This window comes from Chiloscyllium punctatum, chromosome 9, assembly GCF_047496795.1.
Source record: "Chiloscyllium punctatum isolate Juve2018m chromosome 9, sChiPun1.3, whole genome shotgun sequence".
NCBI lineage: Eukaryota > Metazoa > Chordata > Chondrichthyes > Orectolobiformes > Hemiscylliidae > Chiloscyllium > Chiloscyllium punctatum.
The window spans coordinates 121,366,976-121,389,190 of record NC_092747.1 but is presented as its reverse complement, the minus strand read 5'-3'; the positions used below and the strand labels follow the sequence as shown (position 1 = coordinate 121,389,190).

Genomic DNA, 22,215 nt, shown 5'->3' with positions numbered 1-22,215 from the left:
ATCTGTGTCAACACTGAGAGACATCTTGCAGCATCTACCGTGACAAGGTTGTATGGTGTAGAACTGAAACCAACATGCCCATTCTACAAGATGAGACACTTAAACAATTCAGAACTTTTTCAATATATAATTTCAGTTACATCATACTGTAAACTTTTGCTATAAATTCTGTGCCCTACGATCTTATGTTCCACAACCACCTCATGAAGGAGCAACACTCCGAAAGCTAGTGCTTCCAAATAAACCTGTTAGACTATAACCTGGTGTTGTGAGATTTTTAACTTTGTACACCCCAGTCCAACACTGGCTCCTCCAAATCATGTGTTCCATTGTAACAACCAAGCTTGGAATAGCAAATAATTAGTTAGTTAGTACACCTTTGAATAGGATTTAGAATTCAATGAAAAAGGCCCTTGATTTGGCATAAGTCAATCACACACAAACTGAAATTATAAACACACTAATATGTAGCAACTAAAATGGTTTATTTTTTTACTTTTGAACTTGGAGCTAGTGGAAATGTCAGTGGTTTTCTTTAATCAAATCAAAAACAATATAAAATGTACCTCAATTTGTTTTTTAAAAAGCTGGCAGAGTTTTCAAATATTGTTTCAACCTCAAAAATAGAACACGATATACATTATTTACAAAAGCAAAGAAATAAAATGTTTCCTAATATTTACACAATTGAGCTGAAGGTTTCTGCTACAAAAAGAAAACAAAAGCCCTTTAAGAATGAAGTAGGAATAAATGCTTCTCTAAGTAAATACTATCTCCTTCAATTACCCATTAGACTCCCAGTGAAGACTGTAAAACAAACAATGAAGAATGAAGATCACAACAAAACAACTTCAGTCTTCTAGTACTTCAGTTTCATTTTAAATTCATCAGGTTAACAAAACGTTATTTTGACTTTGTTTAAAATTGAGCAAAAACGAAGCTTATTCATCAGTATCAAGGTACGTAACAGTGATAACTTTTAAGTTTCATTGAAGCTCTCTTGAGCCTTACCGACAGACCCCATATTTACAATGCAATAAAATTTAACACAAACAATTCCAGTGCGAACAAAGTGGAACTTCCCAAACAAAGGCCATGCTGTGGCAATGCAGAATGGCTACAGACATACAGTTAAAGTTTGGCAGGATCAAATTATAGCCTAGATGCAGGGTAGTGTGCTTGATAAGTGTAAGAAATTCAGTTTTTACCACTCCAAACTTCCCTAATTAGAAATTCATACAAAACAGGTAACCAAAACATTGAACGGTTGTCCTAAGATAATGTTTCTCACGTCATCCACTGCCACCTCCTCCAGTTTAGTAGCACCTTTTACCTGCAAACCCTTTATTTACAACGTTAAACTACACACGTTGAGTTGAATCTAGTCAACCAACCTGAAATTACATTTTTCTAGATCTAGCTTTACTTTAAAGAAAAAAGGTGGGAATGGGGCACGAGAAAGGGAAGCCTAACAAAGTCACTGGGTGTCCACCACTCTGTTCTCACCTGCCCTAAACACCATGTGGCTGGGAAGCATACCCGCATTTGTGAGCACTATGACATGGGACTGCTGGGTTCCATGCTCGACTTGCTGGCTGGTTGCTTCCTGGCTCTCCTGCCTGGTCGAAACTTGTTTCGTCTCTGGTGCTTTGATGACAGATGCAAAGACAGTGCCTTGTGGTTGGCTCACCACGTGTTGACTGGTAGCTGCAAAGGTCACGACTGGAGTGGCAGTGCTCAGTGCACCAGGTGATGGCAGAGCTTGTGTCCCATTATTTGATACCTGTGAACTGGTTGGAAGAACTTGCTGATCACTGGTACTACCCAGAGCGAGAGATGTCGGAGTAACTATCTTGGCAGAGACCGAACTCCCTTGCAAAGCAATGTTTTCTTTCAGCACAGTGACCGGATGAGACGATGGAACTGTTTGGAAAACAAATTTGGGTGAGGACATGGCTAAATCAGTGCTCGTGATCACAGTTGTTAGGGGGACAGTTTGTAATGTGACTGTACCAACTCGCTGAGTTCCTGGTGACACAACCACGGGAACCTGTGATGACAGCTTTATTGTTCTGGGGAAAGAAGAAAGTTAACAGATCAGGATGATATTCAGTATCTTGTGCAACTATACTTTTATCTTAAAGGAATACTTTTGGCATTTTGGACCATTTAAAGCAGCCTGTCAAAAAGACATTATCCTCCTTCTCATTTATTTGTTACGATTTGTGGTAATCTGTGCACATGTGTGCGCGCAACAAATGGATCTAATCTGCTGTCATTTCCCCCCCCCAAAAAAAAACTACTGCTACAAGTCATCTTGTAGCATCAGATGCTCAGTGGCCAAAGTCATCACTTCATGTGTGACTTTATCTAATAAAATAAACTTCTTTTAAAATACACTGTATCTGGAAATTTTTCTCTTGCTTCTCCCTGGTTTCCAAATGGCTATTTTTCAAATACTTCTAGTTTGAACCTTTGTAGACTTGCTAACCTCAGACCAGGAACTCTAGCACCTTCTGACAGTGTTTAAGTGTTAGAAATTCAGCACTAAAGGGGCAGTGGAACTTAGTACCATTTCGGTGTCTACATTGTTTTTAAAAAATCATAAAACAAGATCATTATATTGTGTCAAACAACTTTTTTGCATAGTTCCATTTCCCTTGAATATGTGGTCCAGAGCATGAAACAACTTGCATACTCTCCTTCGATATCCTGATCACTTCATTTGCAGAATGAATTGTTTCTCTATGAGAAAAATCAAAAAATCCAAAATAGACCTTAATTTCTGGTGGCCCAATCCCAGCTAATGCGCAGTTAGGACACAACATTCAGCCTTTGTTATATCTGGACGTTTGCAGCCTGATTGTTCAGAACCAACAGAGGCTAATTTGTGGATTCTCCTGCCCTGCTTCCAGAAAGCTCAATGTAACGAAGTATCATATGGAAGGCTAGTGAAAATACTCTCTCTCTTAACTGCTTCAGAACAAATCAATCTCATGGAGGTATTTTATTCTCATGATTAACTCATGTCTGCACACGTCAATACCATCCACATTTCTAAAAAGACTCTGCAACTAACAAGTGAGAAACTCAGGGCGAGCTTTATCTCATTGCAATACACAGTCAAATCACAATAACGCTGCCCACAAAGTTGGAGATAGTGAGGGCTGCAGATGCTGGAGAGTCAGCTTTGATAAAGTGCGGAGCTGGAAAAAGCCCAGCAGGTTAAGCTGCTCCTGGGGAAGGGTCCAGATCCGAAACCCCGACTCCCCTGCTCGACCTGCTGTGCTTCTCCAGCTCTGCACTTTTTATTGACCCTGCCCATTAACTTAAAAAAAATGCTGGCAATAAATACTCAAGAGATTTCAATCATGTAGGGACACTGCTAACTTTAGAAAAAAATCGTGGAATCAAATTGATATGCATTTTGACCACATTAACTACCAATACACTGGCATATTGGGATATATATAAAAGTGAGAGAAGCACCAGTCACTAGTGAAGATCTACATTTCTGGATCCACTAATGGGTAAGGTTGGTTGGTTAACTGTCACTATTCTGAAGTAGAATATAGGAGCTAATTACTGCAGTGCTGGAGATCTCAACGGGCTGGACAACGTTTAAGGAGAGAAAGCAAGTTAATGTTTCAAATCTAGCTGACTTTGTATAAGAACTCTAATAAATCAATCACAGGGGAAGAATTATATTTTGATCGCATTCGAAGAATTCAGTAAAACCTACACAACCAATTCTCCTTTTTAAGTACAATTAGTTGCGATGCAATTTAGCATGGCCAATTCACCTAACCGATACATCTTTTGACTGTGGGAGGAAACCGGAGCACCTGGAGGAACTCCATGCAGACATGGGGAGAATGTGCAAACTCCACACAGACAGTCACCCAAGGCTGGAATTCAGGTTTCACGAGTTCAATTTAGTCCAGAAATCGTTTTAAAGAATCAAAGAATCACATAATTTCTATGATGTGGAAACAATCCATTTGGCTCATCAGGTCCACAGCGACACTCCAAAGCGCATCCCACCCAGACCCATCCCCATACACTATCACTGAATTTTGTGGATAATCCACATAGTGTTGAGGAATGTGCAGACTACGGGCAATTTAGCATAACCAATCCACCTAACCTACACATCTATGGACTATGGGAGGAAACCAGAGCACCCAGAGGAAACCCATGCAGATACAGGAGAATGTGCGAACTCCATACAGACAGACAGTTATCCGAGGCTGGAATCGAACTCAGGTCCCTGGCACTGTGCGGCAGCATTGCTAAACACTGAGCCACCTGACATTCCTATTAGCCTTTGCAAGTTTGAAGTGATGGATAGCAACACTAATATACGGACAGCAGGCCATTCATCTCCTCGAGCCTGATCCATCATTCTGTTCGATCTTTATGTATTCAGCTTTGCCCATATCCGGCAATAACTTTATCAATCTCAACCTCGAACTAATTGGCTGAGCACCCAGAGACGTTTGGGAGAGGTGTTCAAAATTTCATCAAACATTGTGTGAAACATGAGCTTCATAACTTTTCTAAGTGAAAAGCATTTAGATGTTGAAAAACTGAAAGAAAAGCAGGGGAACCTTAGAAGTGGTCAGGTCAGGCAGCGTGTGTGGACAGAGTTTGGAGTTTCAATTCACTGACCTGCCTTTCAGAATGGGGAAATGTGAGGTGTAACGTGGGACGGGACTAAGGGAAGCTCTGCAGAAGACAGGACAAACTAAGTGACATCTCTCCACCCTGCAGGCACCCTGCCTCTGTTCCTGATGAAGGGCTTTTGCCCGAAACATCAATTTTCCTGTCTCCTCGGATGCAGCCTGAGCTGCTGTGCTTTTCCAGCACCACTCTAATCTAGACTCTGGTTTCCAGCATCTGCAGTCCTTGTTTTTACCTAGTTGAAACTAAATGACAGAAGAGTCACGTCTTACAGGGCAACGAGGTGATAAGGAAAGAAAAGAAACAAAAGATATATTTCGAGCAGCAATGCTGCTGTCTGAAAAATTAAAGTAAGGGAAAAATTATAACGTGCAAAGAAAAAGAAACAAAATGTGAGGAATGAATTTATGATCTGAAAAAGAACTCAGTATTATGTTTTCATTCTCATTTTCTCCAGGATACTCTGTTTCTAATTTTAAGCTTCTGCCTCTTGGTTTGGAATATGCCCCGCCAGATGACCTTACGATTTCTTTGTTATTTCATCTAATCAAGAAATGGTGTTCGACCTTTTGTTCTCTTTAGGAACTCAGTTTTAGAGCAATGACTTGGCTTTACCTCACTGACTGAGGAGCTGACACATTCATTGGTGCGGAGACGGGTACATTTCTGGTGATGACCTTTTGGCCTTCGTGGCGAGGCGATGCTGACTGTACAACCGGTACGGTCTTGAGGACGCTGGTTGGCTGCAGCTTCTGAGTGGGTTGTACACCCTTCACCATTTCCGGCGGCAGGTGGTGTGCTGGCCTCTCCTCAACTACTGCCTTCACAGGCGTGACCACGGGAGTGGGCTGCGGAAAAGCTTTCTTAACACCTGACATCACACACGAAGTAGCCCTGGGTTGCTGGGTTTGGACACTACTCATGACGACGGAGGACAGGACAGTTGGAGATGAACAGGATGCTGAAGCTGATGGAAGCACATAGGCTGCAAGATTAGGAGGATTCTCTTGGGTTTCCGAAGTGAAGCTGGGGTCATCATCATCAATGTTTACCAGATTCTTGGGCATCTCCTTGAACTGGTAGACCAACCGCTGTCCCTCCACCTTGGCAAGGATTCCTCGTTGATAATAATACCTGCAAAGAAAGCACAGAAGTATTCACATTTGGAAATATATGCAAATACATCATACTTAAAATGATTCTAAACTAAGACAGGATTTCTAGAGCTTCTGAACTAAACAGTAAAGGTGACGAAGATACTTAGAGCCATACAGCTTGGAAACAGATCCTTTCGTCCAACATGATCATGCCAACCAAGTTTCCCAAATGAACCTAGCCCCACTTGGTGTTTGGCCCATTTCCCTCTAACCCTTTTCTCTTCATGTATTTGTTGAAATGTCTTTTAAATGTACCTGCACCCATCACTTCTTCTGGCAGTTCATTCCACATACGAACACCCCTCTGTGTGAAAGCGTTGGCTCTATCGCAGGTCCCTTTTATATCTCTCTCCTCTCACCTTAAAACTATGCACCCTAGTTATAAACTCCCCTCCCGAATGAAACGATCTTTGCTCTCTATGACTATTCATCCTATCGATGCCCCTCATGATTATATAGAGTCATAGAGAGGTACAGCATGGAAACAGACCCTTCGGACCAACCCGTCCATGGTGTCCCAGATATTCCAACCCAATCTAGTCTCACCTTCCAGCACCCGGCCCATATCCCTCCAAACCCTTCCTATTCATATACCCATCCAAATGCCTCTTAAATGTTGCAATTGTACCAGCCTCCACCACTTCCTCTGGCAGCTCATTCCATACACGTACCACTCTCTGCGTGAAACTGTTGCCCCGCAGGTCTCTTTTGTATCTTTCCCCTCTCACCCTAAACCTCTGCCCTCTCATTCTGGACTCCCAACCCCAGGGAAAAGACTTTGTCTACTTACCCTCTCCATGCCCCTCATAATTTTGTAAACTATATAAACCTCTAAGGTCACCCCTCAACCTCCTACGCTCTAGTGAACAAACTCCCAGCCCTATCCAGTTTATCCTATTAACTCAAACTTCTAACTTTTTCCACCATAATCATTCTGTCAATCATTCAAAAATGTAACGCAAATAAAATCCATAAGATACAGAACACAAATTACACCGCAGTGAGAAAAATCCTCAAACTCCAAAACTTATTCACAGAGCAGATCCTGCCCTCTAATCTACACATTATGCTACAGCACAGACGACCATTTAGCGTGTCACATCCTTGCTAGCTCCAGGCAAGCGCAACTTAGCTAGCCCCATGACTGTCTCCTTCCTCACAGATACGCAATGTTATCCAATGGTACTTGGATAAACATCCAGTTCTTGTTTGAAAGTCAGATTGAATCGGCCTCTGTTACACTCAAGCAGAGCATCTCAGATCCTAACCCTTTATCGTTAAACATTTCCTCTTGCTGCCTCTGCTTTTTTTGCCCATCACCTCTTTTACCATGAACAGTTACTCCTGATCTACTCTATCCAGTCCTATCATGATTTTAACACCTCCATAGAAATTTTCTCTATGGAGACCAACACCAACTTTCCCAAGCTATCCACAACGACAAAAATACATGAACAGAAATTAAAGAATGGATTAATTCTGGTTTAGAAGAAATGCAGATGAGTATGGTGTAGTAAGAAAAGTACCGTTGAAGCTGACAAGAAATGGACAAGAAAATGGTGAGAGCAGCCTTGTAATACAGTGTAGGGACTTACAACATCGAGAAGAGAGGGGAACAGCGACTGGCGAATGCTCATTGACGAAGATTCTGAGATGGATGTGTGGAGTAATAAGAAAGCTCAAAGTCAGGATCTGGTACATACCTATGAAGACTACGGAAGTAATCAACCAAGTAACCAAGAAGGGAGAAGGGACTAAAATGGTATAAGCATCTGGTGCAAACAGAGGCCAAGTGATGAGATGAGTACTGGAGATGGGACAGCCAGCCGAAAAGAAAAAGGCTTTAACTCCAGATAGATAGATACTGCCATGACAGTAAAACACAGATGGGTTGGAAGAAGGTGTAATCGGCAGGAAGAGATAAAGGAGGAGAATTAACCAAAAGAATTTACTGTACCTGGAATGAGAAACTAGTCTTAGTAACTAACCATAAACTGCCAGATTATCATAAAAGCCTGCCAGCTTTACCATGTCCTTCAGGGAAGTAGGTCTACCATCCCTATCCTGTCTGAGGCTTAATGAGACCCATATCACCCACTGAAATGGCTGAGCAAACCACTCAAGTTGGATTAAACTGCTCTAAAAATGTCAAAATGTAAAGCTAGGTGGAACATCCAGCATTGAAAACCCAGCTTACACTTGAGGACTTGTGCAGAAACTGGGAGAGCCATCACATCAACAAGACAAGCAACAGCCTGAAGGTTACCCCATACTCAGAATCATATCATTCATCCAACATCCTAGACTCCGCTTCCATCAACATCTCTGAGGCGATGACACATCAGCAGCCCTGACAGTACTATATACAATAGAGTCCAGTGAAGTCTCACAGCATCAGATTAAGAAATATGTTGGTTACCACCTTTATAACGATCAGCTACCCACGACGATGCATACCAATGGAATAAACCATTAAATGTGCAATGAGCACAGAAAACACTCGGAATGGAGGACTTAACTGTTCATCACCGAAAGTAGTTTGTAACATAATTGACTGACCGAGCCGACAGAGTAATAGCCTGGGCCTACATCCAGCTGGTTCCATTGAGGAAATGTGCTGCTAGAGGCTTGGAGAGGCAGGTTCTCCAGGCTCAGAACAGGAAGCCCTCAGGAGCAACAGGGCATTTGGTCCATCGTCTAAAAAGCTAGGTCTTGCACTTCCTCCTGAGTTTTGGGAGAACCAAGTACATTTTGTTTCATGAAAACCTTTTTCTTAAATGCTTCATGATTTCTCAAATTTTCTCTTCCAGCCTTAATTTTCAAAACCAGCACAGCAGTTGGTTTTCGGAATACATATGGCTGCATTGCCCGCTTTGGGTGTAAAGACAACTTCTCAAAATTTCAGAATGATGCCCCTTCTGAACTTTGCAGGTCAAATTCAGGAGAAGTAAAAATCTAAAATGGTTGCTGGCTACATTCCTCCTGTATACCTACCAGTAACAGACTTGACCCTTCCCTGATATGTGCTGGATTATCACACTCTATCAATACAACAGAGTAACTTACCGGAGAGCTCGACCCATCGTCTCGTAGTTCATGTCTGGCTTATTTTTGTGTTTTCCCCAAAGTCTGGACACAGCTTTTGAGTCAACCAGCTTGAAGATGCCCTTTTCTCTCTGAGTCCATTTGATGTATCGCGGACATGTACTCTTGTCCTGAAGCAATGCCAGCAAGAATTCCCAGAGGTAGATTGTGTTTCCTGCAATTTTATAATAATGCTGTTAGAGGTTGAGATTGAAGGTGAATGTACATTTGATGAAGGACAGCCAAGAGTAGCAAATGTGGCAATTATTATATACAAAAGACCAAACCGTAAAGCAAAGACAGAGCTGCTTTTTGATGAAAAGGTTAATAAAAGGCTTGACCTGTTCACAATCTCACGATTGCCCTAAAATGCTTTACAACCAATGAAATAGAGCAACCATGGTAGCCAATTTGTGCACGGCAGACACCCAACCAAGCAATAATATAACAACTTGATTACCAAAACAGATTATGTTGATCGGGAACAAAATACCAGTCAACACATTGAGGAGAGCTGTTTTCTTCTTTGAATAGCATCTTTGACATCCATTTCAGAGGAAGTCAGGGTATCAGATTAACATCTCATCTGAAAAGAAGCATCATTGACACTGAGGCATACCCTGAGTAATGCACAGGAGGGTCAGTCTGCTCCAGAGTAGGACTTGCCTCTATGTCTTCCTGACTCAGAGAGAACAGTGCTATCACTGGGCCAAGACTGATGATATTGACAGAGGGATAAATGCTGGTAGATGAGAAGAACTGTAGATAGTTCGACATGATGTTGCCCAAAGGTAGGCCATCGGTTTCAAAGAGGATGCCTGTGGCTATGCAACGTTCCTCCCGCCCCAATGCACGTGTGCAAAGTATAGGACTGAACATACAATCCTTCAGTTTCCTATGAAACATTAGTTTTTTAGGACCAAAAACATTTTTGGAATACATAAGAAGAACTGAAGCCACAACCACACTATTGGCCTTTGCAAAAGGCTGGACATCTTACAATTTTCACTGATGGAGAGTTAAAGGGAATGAGAGCAACGGGGCATGTACATTATCCAAGGGCAGTACTACCGCCTCCAGCAAATCCTCAAAACCTTCTGCAGTAACCTAATGACCCTCCATACTGTTATGGCCAGGGAAGGAAGGTCAATTAACTCTCCTCTTTAAAATCCTTGGTTGCAATAAATATTTCTATTTTTTAACATGCAGTATAATACTCAAATGACAAACCCTGCCAACTAGGTCACATGAAAACCAATTACAAGGTTTTGAGTAAAGCAAAGAAGAATTTTATTACCTGCTCACTCAGAGGAAAAACAAATAATAAAAACACATCAAACACAGACACAAACAAATACAGGTAATATGTTTATCTGCTTGGAGTGTGTATGGTACAGACAGGAAGGATGGAGGCTGCCCAGGTTAAAAGGCTTTGAATACCTTGGAGAGGTTAGTTTTCTTTTAACACTCCAGTCAGATATTTAATTATTGGCTGCGATCCTCAGTAGTGGCAAAGTTTGAGCGACTGGGTGAACAGTTGTTTATTTTAATTTACATTTCCACTGGCTGCTGTGGGGGGTTGAAATAGGGAGAATGAATGACTTCACATCCTTGCTGTTATCAATCCATGTTTTCCCAGCGTGTGCTGCTGCTCAAAAAGCAGTTGCTGAAAGATAGTGGTGTCCGTATTGCCGTGTCTGATACTAGTGTCCTTCCAAGCTCGCTAGCTCACAAGGCATGCCTTTCATTTCCCCTTATGTGAAAATCACACATATGTGACTCAACACAAATGCTGAGGAATTCTTGACACTGACTCAGTTGTGCAGTTTAACTGTCTTCAGATAAAAATGGTAATTTACGTGCGGACAGTTTCCTTCGTTGCATAGTAATCTCCAGGAGCTTGTCCCAATCTGTGGTCAAATGATCACTGGAGCCATCCTAAGCTCATGTATCATCCTTTTTAAAAAAAAGTTTCATCAATGAAAGCTATTGGGTGAAACAGTGATATAATTAAAGTTAAATTTGACCATCTATATTTACCACGTTAAAAATCACAACACCAGGTTATAGTCCAACAGGTTTAATTGGAAGCACACTAGCTCTCGGAGCACTGCTCCTTCATCAGGTGAAGGAGCGTCGCTCCGAAAACTAGTGTGCTTCCAATTAAACCTGTTGGACTATAACCTGGTGTTGTGTGATTTTTTAACTTTGTACATCCCAGTCCAACACCGGCATCTCCAAATCATGTATTTACCACCACTGTAACAATATTAATAACACTTTGATCTTCTTTTAGTACTAGGGTGTACTTGAGGGCACTTACAGATTGAGTTCTATAACAGAGGAAGCTGTCACCTCCAATCCGGAGGAAAATAAAGAAAAAAAAGGCCATGAAAAATGAGAAAGATGTACATTCTGAGTTGCATCTGTATGGGAAGAAACTTAATTCAGTATCAATCTTCCCAAGACTCACGTTTAATTCTTTCTTGCAGGCCAGTTGAGCCACCAATTTTGAACAATCAGACATTCCCCACCAACCCTGGTGGGGACAACTTCAGAACCAAATATGTTCCAAATACTTTGGTCAACACTGAAAACAAGCATTTCAAACACCTCGCTCGATGTGTGGCTCCCTGTTATTGGATTCCAGTAAAGCATATCCATTTGTGCAAGCCATTAATGAGAAGTGCATTGGTTGAACTAAGCATTAAAAAGGTTATGAAACACAGCCCAATCTTCATCATAAGAATTTCCCCTCGAGTCAGCTTTCATATTTGGTATTGCAGCCAGGTGTTTGAGGAGCAGGGAGCATGCTAACCTTCCCAGGAATTGGTCGAAAACAAAAACGAGGTCCGACTAATTTGCAAGAAGCACAGGGTGTGTCAACCATAAGAGTCACCTTTCTTCTCATTTCAATGCTTAAGCCAAAAAAAAGCCTGAAACTGTGAAAATAAATCACGAGTTCTACTCAGGTACTACAAAATAAAGCAATGTCAGTGATTCTACGGATGAAGAATACATGAGTTATTATTGTTTCAGATTGACATCTATGCTATAAGTTCGGTGTCTTCGATCATTATTACCATTGTCATGTACATGTAAAAACATCATTGCAATGCTCTCCTCAATGTTTAAAGTTTATGATCCATGCTGATGGCCTTTAAAAACCATGAATTAAAACAATTTCTGGGCACCAAGAACTCGCATAGAACATAGAATATTACAGCGCAGTACAGGCCCTGCAGCCCTCGATGTTGGGCCACCCAGTGGAACCAATCTGAAGCCCATCTAACCTACACTATTCCATTCTCATCCATATGTCTATCCAATGACCGTTTAAATGCCCTTAATGTTGGCAAGTCGACAACTATTGTAGGCAGGCCCTTCCACACCCCTACCACTCTCTAAGTAAAGAAACTACTTCTGTCATCTGCCCTATATCTATCATCCCTCAGTTTAAGGGAATGCCTCCTCGTGCTAGACATCGCCATCTGAGGGAAAAGGTTCTCACTGTCCACCCTATCTAACCCTCTGATTATCTTATATGTCTCAATTAAGTCACCTCTCAACCTTCTTCTCCCTAATGAAAACAGCTTCAAGTCCCTCAGCCTTTCCTTGGAAGACCTTGCTTCCATATCGGACAACATCCCAGTAAATCTCCTCTGAACGCTTTGCAAAGTTTCCACATCCTTCCTATAATGCAATGGTCAGAAGTGTACGCAATACTCAAGTGTGGCTGCACCAGAGTTTTGTACAGCTGCAGCATGACCTCATGGTTCTGAAACTCAATCCCTCTACTAATAAAAGCTAACACACCGTATGCCTTCTTAACAGCTCTATCAACCTGGTGTCAACTTTGAGGGATGTATGTACATGTACACCAAGATGTCTCTATTCATCTACACTACCAAGAATCTTACCATTCACCCAGTACTCTGCTTTCCTGTTACTCCTTCCAAAGTGAATCACCTCACACTTTTCTGCATTAAATGTCATTTGCCCCCTCTCAGCTCAGCTCTGAGCTTATTTATGTCCCTCTGTCACCGACAAAATCCTTCGTCACTTTCCACAACTCTAACGACCTTAATGTTGTTCACAACTTTACTAACCCATCCTTCTCTGCCCTCATCTAGGTCATTTATAAAGATGACAAACAGCAGTGGACCCAAAACAGATCCTGGTGCTACACTACTAGTAACTTCACTCCAGGAAGAACATTTCTCTTCAGGTAGCCAATTTTTGATCCAAACCTTTAAATCACCCTCAATCCCATGCCTCCATATTTTGTGTAGTAGCCCACGATTGGGAACCTAACCAAACACCTCACTGAAATCCATATACACCACATCAACTGCTTTACCCTCATCCACCTATTTGGTCACCTTCTCAAAGAACTCAACAAGGTTTGTGAGGCACAATCTACACTTTACAAAACCATGTTGACAATCCCTAATCAAGTTATTCCTTTCAAGATGATTATACATCTTATCTCTTATAACCTTTCCAATGCTTTACCCACAACTGAATTAAGGCTCACTGGTCTATAATTACCAGGGTTGTCTCTACTCTCCTTCTTGAACAAAGGAACATTTGCTATCCTCTAGTCTTCTGGCTATTCCTGTAGACAATGACGACATGAAGATCAAAGTCAAAGGCTCGGCAATCTCCTCCCTGGCTTCCCAGAGAATTAGAGGATAAATCCCATCTGGCCCAGGGGACTTATCTATTTGCACACTTTCCAGAATTGCTAACACCTCCTCCTTGTGAACTTCAATCCCATCTTGTCGAGTAGTCTGTTTCTCACTATTCTCCTCGACAATATTGTCTTTCCATCTGGACCCTCAACTTTGCTCAAGTGCTTACGTAAGGATCACAAGAATATTGACACTCATTCCTGATGAAGGGCTTTTGCCCGAAACGTCAATTTTCCTGCTCCTCGGATGCTACCTGACCTGCTCTGCTTTTCCAGCACCACACTAATCTTGACCCTTTTCTCCAGCAAATGCAGTCCTCACTTTCACCTTGCAAGTATATCTACGCAACGTCAATAAAACTGGGTTCCAGGTTCAATGATGTGCCATCCAGAGGCTGCTTCACAGATTCATTATCTTCAGTTGGAATCCTTGCAAACATTGACTCTATGTTTCTGAAGACTATAATGGATTACCTTTGCCATCTTTGTTTTTTCTTTTCGCAGGCAGGTCTGGATTTGTCACCGGTGAGGCTGGACGCAAAGTTTTGGGTTTCCGTCCTGGAAGCCAAGTATTGGAAGTTTCAATTAATTTTACACGCGAACAGAAATGAATTAGGAGCAGGAGCAAGAGCAATGCTACTGCAGCAAGTAAAATTTTAAGGGTTGAACAAAATTACTCCAAAAACACTTTACACATGCACAAAAGTAAAACCATATGTCACTCCGATAACCTAATGTAACCCCTTGAAATAGCCCTGGATTTGTACAGTACTAAACATGACACAATAAAAACTGAAAGACCTGTGGATGCTGTAACCAGAAACAGAAATTGCTGGAAAAGCTCAGCAGGTCTGGCAGTATCTATGGAGAGAAATCAGGGTTATATTTCAGGTCGAGTAACACTTCCCCACAAAGCAGCACCATCCTGATTTCCACTGAACAACTTGCCATACCTCATTTAAAAATAAACATATCCCACATGTTCAAATTGGCTTGCTTACTGCAATTATCTGTTACTGATACGTTCCACTCTAAACATTCCCCTAGGGTTGGAGCGATTACAACAAAGCTATCAATTCACGACCAGGCAAATGAAACAATTGTTGATTAAATTCCAACTTCAAAATGGATCAATATTTTATACTTCCATGATGATTTCAGAGAATCCTCTAATGCACCAACTCAAAAGCAAGACAATTCCATCGCGACAATTTATCGCTGGGGATTGAAGTTTGAATCCCACCATGGCAGATGGTGGAACTTGAATTCAATACAAAGAAAATCCGGAATTAGGAGTCTAATCAAATTTTTGCCAATTGTCAGAAAATTACATTTGGCTCATGAATGAAACTGAAGTCCTTACCTCGTCTGGCCTCCAGGCCGACAGCAATGTGGCTGACACACAATTACCCTCCGGGCAATTGTGGTTTGGTAATAAATGCTAGCCTAGCCAATAATACCCGCACCCCGTGAACAAATTTTAAAAATTCTCATTTTACACTTATGCTAGGAGGCAGTGTCATCATCGGCTCAGTGTATGCCCACCAACTGACCAATCCAACTCATTTGAAAATGCACGTGGAAGGTGACCTCCTCCTTGGTCTGTGCCAATGACTGACCTTTCCTTTTTTTGGTTTGCTCCAATGATTCGCTGACCACTTCCTGATGGGCAGCTTCCTGCATCAGGATAATCTCTTGTGTGTTCTCCACCACTTCAGGAACTCCATCGTCCCGCACAGAGATGTGTGTGATGGGAGCCGGGTCCACCCCACTTGTTGAAGGCATGAACACATGAGCTGAGAAAGGAGACACGGAGGGGGGGAAAAAATCAGTGGGTCTAGTTACCACAGCAAAGCCTGAGCAACAAGCAGAATTTGTTACGGTCGTGACTGGTCAGTAATTATTGGGTTATTATTTGTCAATTGCTTCAAATACTTATGAGGAAGTCAACAACTAATCTGTGGCTCAAAATGCAACTGGCATATGACTAGAAGATGCCAATAATTTGTTCCATTTTAACTCAGATGCATAGGGCACATTGTATCTGTATTTAGTTGCCCTCTCTGACAATAGGTGCCCTCCAATGTCTAAGGTTACAAAGGTTAACTTTAGTCACTGAACAGCCATAATTCCCTGCACTTTGCTTACCAAATAAACCAGACTCTCAGAATATAGACACTCAATTGTTACAAGGATCTCAACTACTTCTTTGGAATCAGGTATTTAGTTGTTTTAAGGTAATTCTGTGATGTGAATGGGAAAGAGGAGGCAAGCTTAGTGAGGATAAAACGCGACATATCGAGAATTGCAAGAGTGTTGTAACTAATAACAAAAAAATGCAAACAATTAAGAGTCGAAAGCATGACAATGAAGATTTCAAATTTCATACTTAAAAAGTTATGAAAGACCCTATTAAGTAATAGAGAGACAACTTTATTTTAAAACACAGAACTCAAAAGCCCTATTTTTGTTTTGGCACAACTGAGATAATGCACTTCAGTGTTTTTTATGTGGACATTCAACTCTCCCGACTTCCTAGCCCAATGAAACACCTGGATAAAGTAGCATTAGGGGAACATCCAGGAGAAAATGATCATAGTATTGTTTCTTTTAGATTAGTTGTGGAAAAGATCGAAGAGTGATCCAGAGTAAGAATAATTCATGAGGGGGACACCCAATTTCAACTGGGTGAGAACTCTGGCTCAGTAAAACTGCAATTAACATTTGGCAGGGAAAACTGGAACAGAGCAATGGTTGTCTTTAAAGAGGTACAGGGACAGTCAAAGTACAATCCTAAGAGAGGCACTTAACACATGTGACAAATTGGTAATGCATCTGAACACAAGCAAGAAACTTTAGAGGGGAACTGGAAAAAAGAAATATAAGTAGCAAAGACAGAAAGAATAGAACAGGAAATGGATAGCACAACAGAAAAGGGAATCCCTCATTCTTCCACAGGGACATAAACAATAAAAATATAATTAAAAAGAAGAGGAGGATCAAGCAAGGGATTTACTTTTGGAGGTACAGGTAGTTCTTCTATAACGGACAGTTCACCAGCGTAAATTGGCTATAATGCAATTGATAAATTGTGGTTGCTGTTTGCATAACACAAACCTTCTGCTAAATGAGTACATCAGGTTTTCCACAGTGCGATTTTCTAAAGCAGGAGGTAATAGGTAACTACTTTGTATTTCTGAAAACAAGAAATGCTGGAAATAACAGTGGGACAGGCAGTATCCGTGGAAAGACAGCAAGCTAATGCTTCAATGAGGAGCCATCTAGACTTGAAACAATAGCTTGTTCTCTGTTCACAGATGCTGCTGGACCCACTGTGATTTCCAGCATTTTCTTGTTTTCAGTACAGATACCAGCATCTACAGTTTCTTGCTCCTACTTCATATTTCTCACTGGCTTCAATAACACTTCACCTGAAGAAGGAGCAGCGCTTTGTCAGCTTGTGATTTCAAATAAACCTGTTGGACTATAACCTGGTGTCCTGTGACTTATGATCTTCCACCCAGTCTCCACATCATCACTTGGTTTGACGAAGGAAAAACTCAGATTTGGGATGGGTTAAAACTTGAAGAAGGAAAGGTATCAGAAAGATTAGATCCTTGAGATGAAACTTGGCATGGCCTGGAGTGCAGATTGAAGGCCAGGTGCCAGAGTGGCCTGGGTTGGAAGGATTGCTGCTCTGAACATTTTATTTCACTACTTCCTAATTTATTCCTACAATCTGTAATGCTGGACTTCTTATTTCTTTATTTCTCTAATTATTTTTCTTAACAACTTACACTGAAGAATCTGTACCTCGGTATCTTGTACCTAAGATGGCACCGTAAATGGAAACTTGTAAACTTTTCACTATATCCATTTGAATACATGTGACAAAAAAGCTATTTCGATTCAATTCAATGTAAAAGTTGACAGGTCACCAAACAGAATCAGATCAGATTCAGACAATAATGTAAGGATAAGCTCAGCATCGATAAACCAGTCAGTTTAAACTCAGTGGTGGGAATGGTCTAGGAACAACAGAATGGAACAAAACTTTACAACCACTTGGACACAGGTAGATTAATTATGGAAAACATCACTGGATTGTTAAAATCGAATGGTGTTTAAATAATTTGTGTTTTTTGACAATGTTGCAGATAGGGTTATTGAGGATAAAGTTGGACAGCAAAAGGTGCCACATGGACAACCAAAAAGTGCTTCATAGAATGCTACAAAGCAGTAAAATTAAACCCAGTGGAATAACAGCAAGCAGAGTGCTGTAAACTGGATTTGTTCCACACTAAACCGAATGTTGTACCTTTGTAATCCACAGCCTCAGAATTGGGCCATTGCCGGACAAGATAATCCGTTGAACCAAGAGAGGTCACCTGTCTAATAAACAGCGCAAGCTCACTGCCTGTGCCATACCATCACAAAATCAGACACACGGCCTGTCTGTCGACATTCCTAAAGAGAGGGAGGTCTCGTTGCTAACAACAGAAAACATTGAGGACTATTTCAGAATATTAACATCTCTTGTTCGGGGTGTGATCACGAGTGGAGGCAGGGGAATTTAACCAGGACACTAAACTAAGTAACCATGGTCCATAACTTGCAGGAAACTCTGGTAACAACACCTAATCTCTTAGGAACAAGGAGTTACTGAGTGCTGACTTTTAAAAATGGTAGTCACACCTCAGGTAAAAGAAGAAGGTAGATGGGTTACTGTGAGGGGACAGAAAGGCAGGCAATACAGGGATCCCCTGTGGCCATTCCCTTCAACAATAAGTATACTGGTTTGAATACTGTTGGGAGGGGAATGCCAGGGGTAAGCAATGGGGCACAGGTCTCTGGTAAAGAGTCTGTCCCTGTTACTCAGAAGGGAAGGGAGAAGAGGAGCAGAGCATTAGTCATTGGGGACTCCATAGTTAGGGGGACAGATAAGAGGCTGTGTGGGAATGAGAGAGACTCACAGTTGGTGTGTTATCTCCCAGGTTCTAGGGTTCGTGATGTCTCTGATTGTGTTTTTGGGACCCTTGAAGGGGAGGACACCAACACATTGGTAGGAAAAGGAAGGGAGATTTAAAGCAGAAATTCAGGGAGCCAGGGCGGAAGCTTAGAGCTAGAACAAATAGAGTTGTTATCTCTGGTTTGTTATCCATACCAGGAGTTGAACATGTGGCTACACGGATGGTGCAGGAGGGAGGGTTTTGGATTCCTTGATAATTGGGGCTCTTTCTGGGGTAGATGGGACCTCTACAAACAGGATGGTCTTCACTTGAACAGAGGGGTACCAATATCCTGGGGAGGAGGTTTGCTAATGCTCTTCAGGTGGGTTTAAACTAATTCAGCAGGGGAATGGGAACCAAAATTGTTGTTCAAGTATATGGGAGGTTGAGAGTAGTGAAGTCAGAACTAAGATTTCAAGATTGCAAGAAAGCAAGAAAGCACTGGCAAGCAAGAAGTGGTTTGAAGTGTGTCTACTTCAACACCAAGAGCATCCGGAATAAGGTGGGTGAACTTGCACCATGGGTTGGTACCCGGGATTTCAATGTTGTGGCCATTTCAGAGACAAGGGTAGAGCAGCGACGGGAATGGTTATTGCAGGTTCCGAGATTCGGATGTTTCAGTAAGAACAGGGAAGATGGTAACATAGGGGGTGCTGTGGCATTGTTTGTCAAGGTCAGTATTATAGTTGCAGAAAGGACGCTTGAGGACTTGTCTACTGAGTATGGGCTGAGATTAGAAACAGGAAAGGAGAGGTCACCCTGTAGGCCTCCAAATAGTTCCAGAGATGTAGAGGAAAGGATAGCAAAGATGATCCTTGATGCGAGCGGGAATGACAGGATAATTGTTATGGGAGACTTTACCTTTCCAAATATTGTCTGGGAATACTATAGTTCAAGTACTTCAGATGGGTCAGTTTTTGTCCAATGTGTGCAGGAGAATTTTCTGACACAGTATGTAGACAGGTCAACAAGGGGAGAGGCCATATTAGATTTGGTTCTGGGTAATTAACCCAGCCAGGTGTTAGATTTGGAGGTAAGCGAGCACTTTGCTCGTAGTGACCAGAACTTGATTATGTTTACTTTAGTGATGGAAAGTGATAGATTAAAAACCGCAGGGCAAGAGTTATAGCTGGGGAAAAGGCAATTATGATGCAATTAGGCAAGATTAAGGATGCATAGGATGGGGAAGGAAACTGCAGGGGATGGGCACAATTGAAATATGAAGCTTATTCAAGGAACAACCACTGCGTGTCCGTGATAAGTAAGTACCTGTCAGGCAGGGAGGAAGTTGTTGAGTGCGGTAGGCACGATTTTATAAGGAAGTTGAATCTCTGGTCAAGAGGAAGGCAGTGGCTTATGTTAGGATGAGATGCGATGGCTCAGATAGGGCACTTGAGAGTTACAGGTTAGCCAGGAAAGACCGAAAGAGAGAGAGAGCTAAGAAGAGCCAGGAGGGGACGTGAGAAGTTGTTGGCAGGTAGGATCAAGGAAAACCCTAAGGCTTTCTACAGGTATGTCAGGAATAAAAGAATGACGAGAGTAAGATTACAGCCAATCAAGCACATTAGTGGGAAGTTGTGCGTGGAGTCAGAGGAGATAGGGAAAGGGTGAAATGAATACTTTTCGTCAGTATTCACACTAGAAAATGACAATGTGGTCGAGGAGAATACTGAGATACAGGCTACCAGACTTGATGGGATTGCGGTTCACAAAGAGGTGGTGTTAGCAATTCTGGGAAGTGTAAAAACGGATAGGTCCCCTGGGCCAGATGGGATTTATCCTAGGATTCTCTGGGAAGCCAGGGAGAAGATTGTTGAGTCTTTGGCTTTGATCTTTATGTCGTCATTGTCTACAGGACTAGTGCCAGAAGACTGGAGGTTAGCCATTTGGATACAGAACTGGCTCAAAGGTGGAAGACAGAGGGTGGTGGCAGAGGGTTGTTGTTCAGACTGGTGGCCTGTGACCAGTGCAGTGCCACAAGGATCAGTGCTGGATCCTCTACTTTTCATCATTTATAGAAATGATTTGGATGTGGGCATAAGAAGTATAGTTAATAAGTTTGCACATGACACCAAAATTGGAGGTGTAGTGGACAGCGAAGAGGGTTACCTCAGATTACAACAGGATCTTGATCAGATGGACCAATGAGCTGATAAATGGCAGCTAGAGTTTAATTTAGATAAATGCGAGGTGCTGTATTTTGGGAAAGCAAATCTTAGCAGGACTTATACACTTAATGGTAAGGTCCGAGGGAGTGTTGCTGAACAAACAGACCTTGGAGTGCAGGTTCATACCTCCTTGAAAGTGGAGTCACAGGTAGATAGGATAGTGAAGATGGCTTTTGGTATGCTTTCCTTTACTGGTCAGAGTATTGAGTACAGGTGTTGGGAGGTCATGTTGCAGCTGTACAGGACATTGGTTAGGCCACTGTTGGAATATTATGTGCAATTCTGGTCTCCTTTGCATCAGAAGCATGTTGTAAAACTTGAAAGGGCTCAGAAAAGACTTACAAGGACGTTGCCAGGATTGGAGGATTTGAGCAATAGAGGGAGGTTGACTAGGCTGAGGCTGTTTTCCTTGGAGCGTCAGAGGCTGAGGGGTGGCCTTACAGAGGTTTATATAATCATGAGATGTATAGATAGGGTAAAGCGACAAGGTATCTTCCCTCGGATGGGGGAGTCCAGAACTAGAGGACATAGGCTTAGGGTGAGAGGGGAAAGATAATAAAAGAGAATTAAGGGGCAACTTCTTCAAATAGAGGGTGGAGCATGTGTGAAAGGGCTACCAGAGGAAGTGATGCAGGCTGGTACAATTGCAACATTTAAAAGGCACCTGGATGGGTATACGAATAGGAAGGGTTTGGAGGGATATGGGCCAAGTGCTAACAGGTGGGACTAGTTTGGGTTGGGATATCTGGTCAGCAAGGATGTGTTGGACTGAAGGGTCAGTTTCCGTGCTGTACATCTCAATGACTCTATGGCTTTAATTGTTGTTCCCTTGTTCAAGAAGGGGAGTAGAGACACCCCTAGAAATTATAAACCCGTGAGCCTTACTTCGATTGTGGGTAAAGTGTTGGAAAGGGTTATAAGAGATAGGATTTATAATAATCTAGAAAGGAATAAGCTGATTAGGGATAGTCACACGGTTTTCTGAAGGGTAGGCCATGCCTCAGAAACCTTGAGTTCTTTGAGAAGGTGACCAAACAGATGGATGAGGGAAAAGCAGTTGATGTGGTGTATGTGGGTTTCAGTAAAGTGTTTGATAAGGTTCCCCACAGTAGGATATTGCACAAAATACAGTGACATGGGATTGAGGGTGGTATAGCGGTTTGGATCAGAAAGTGGCTAGCTGAAAGACAGAGGGTGGTGATTGATGGGAAATGGGAAACAGCAAGGATTTATTTTGGGTCCACTGTTGTTTGTCATTTTTATAAATGACCTGGATAAGGACACAGAAGGATGGGTTAGTAAATTTGAGGATGACACGAAGGTCGGTAGAGTTGTGGATTATGACAAAGGATGTTGTAGGTTACAGAGAGACATGGATAAGAGACAGAGTGTGGCAAATCGGAGTTTAATGAAGAAAAGTG

At 42.0% G+C, this 22,215-nt stretch overlaps 1 protein-coding gene across 8 annotated transcripts in view; it reads right to left on the bottom strand.

Moving 5' to 3' along the window:
- Positions 1-464: 464 nt before the first annotated feature.
- Positions 465-22,215, bottom strand: part of LOC140481647 (ETS-related transcription factor Elf-1-like) — a 145,597-nt gene continuing 123,846 nt past the window's right edge. For all 8 annotated transcript variants that reach the window (XM_072578166.1, XM_072578168.1, XM_072578170.1 and 5 more), the window contains 5 exons: positions 15,237-15,413; positions 14,092-14,175; positions 8,907-9,099; positions 5,299-5,817; positions 465-2,072 (listed from right to left, as the gene is read on the bottom strand). In XM_072578166.1, the coding sequence (XP_072434267.1) occupies positions 1,478-2,072; positions 5,299-5,817; positions 8,907-9,099; positions 14,092-14,175; positions 15,237-15,413 (1,568 nt within the window). In that variant the 3' untranslated portion in view covers positions 465-1,477. The remainder of the gene's footprint in view (positions 2,073-5,298; positions 5,818-8,906; positions 9,100-14,091; positions 14,176-15,236; positions 15,414-22,215) is intronic.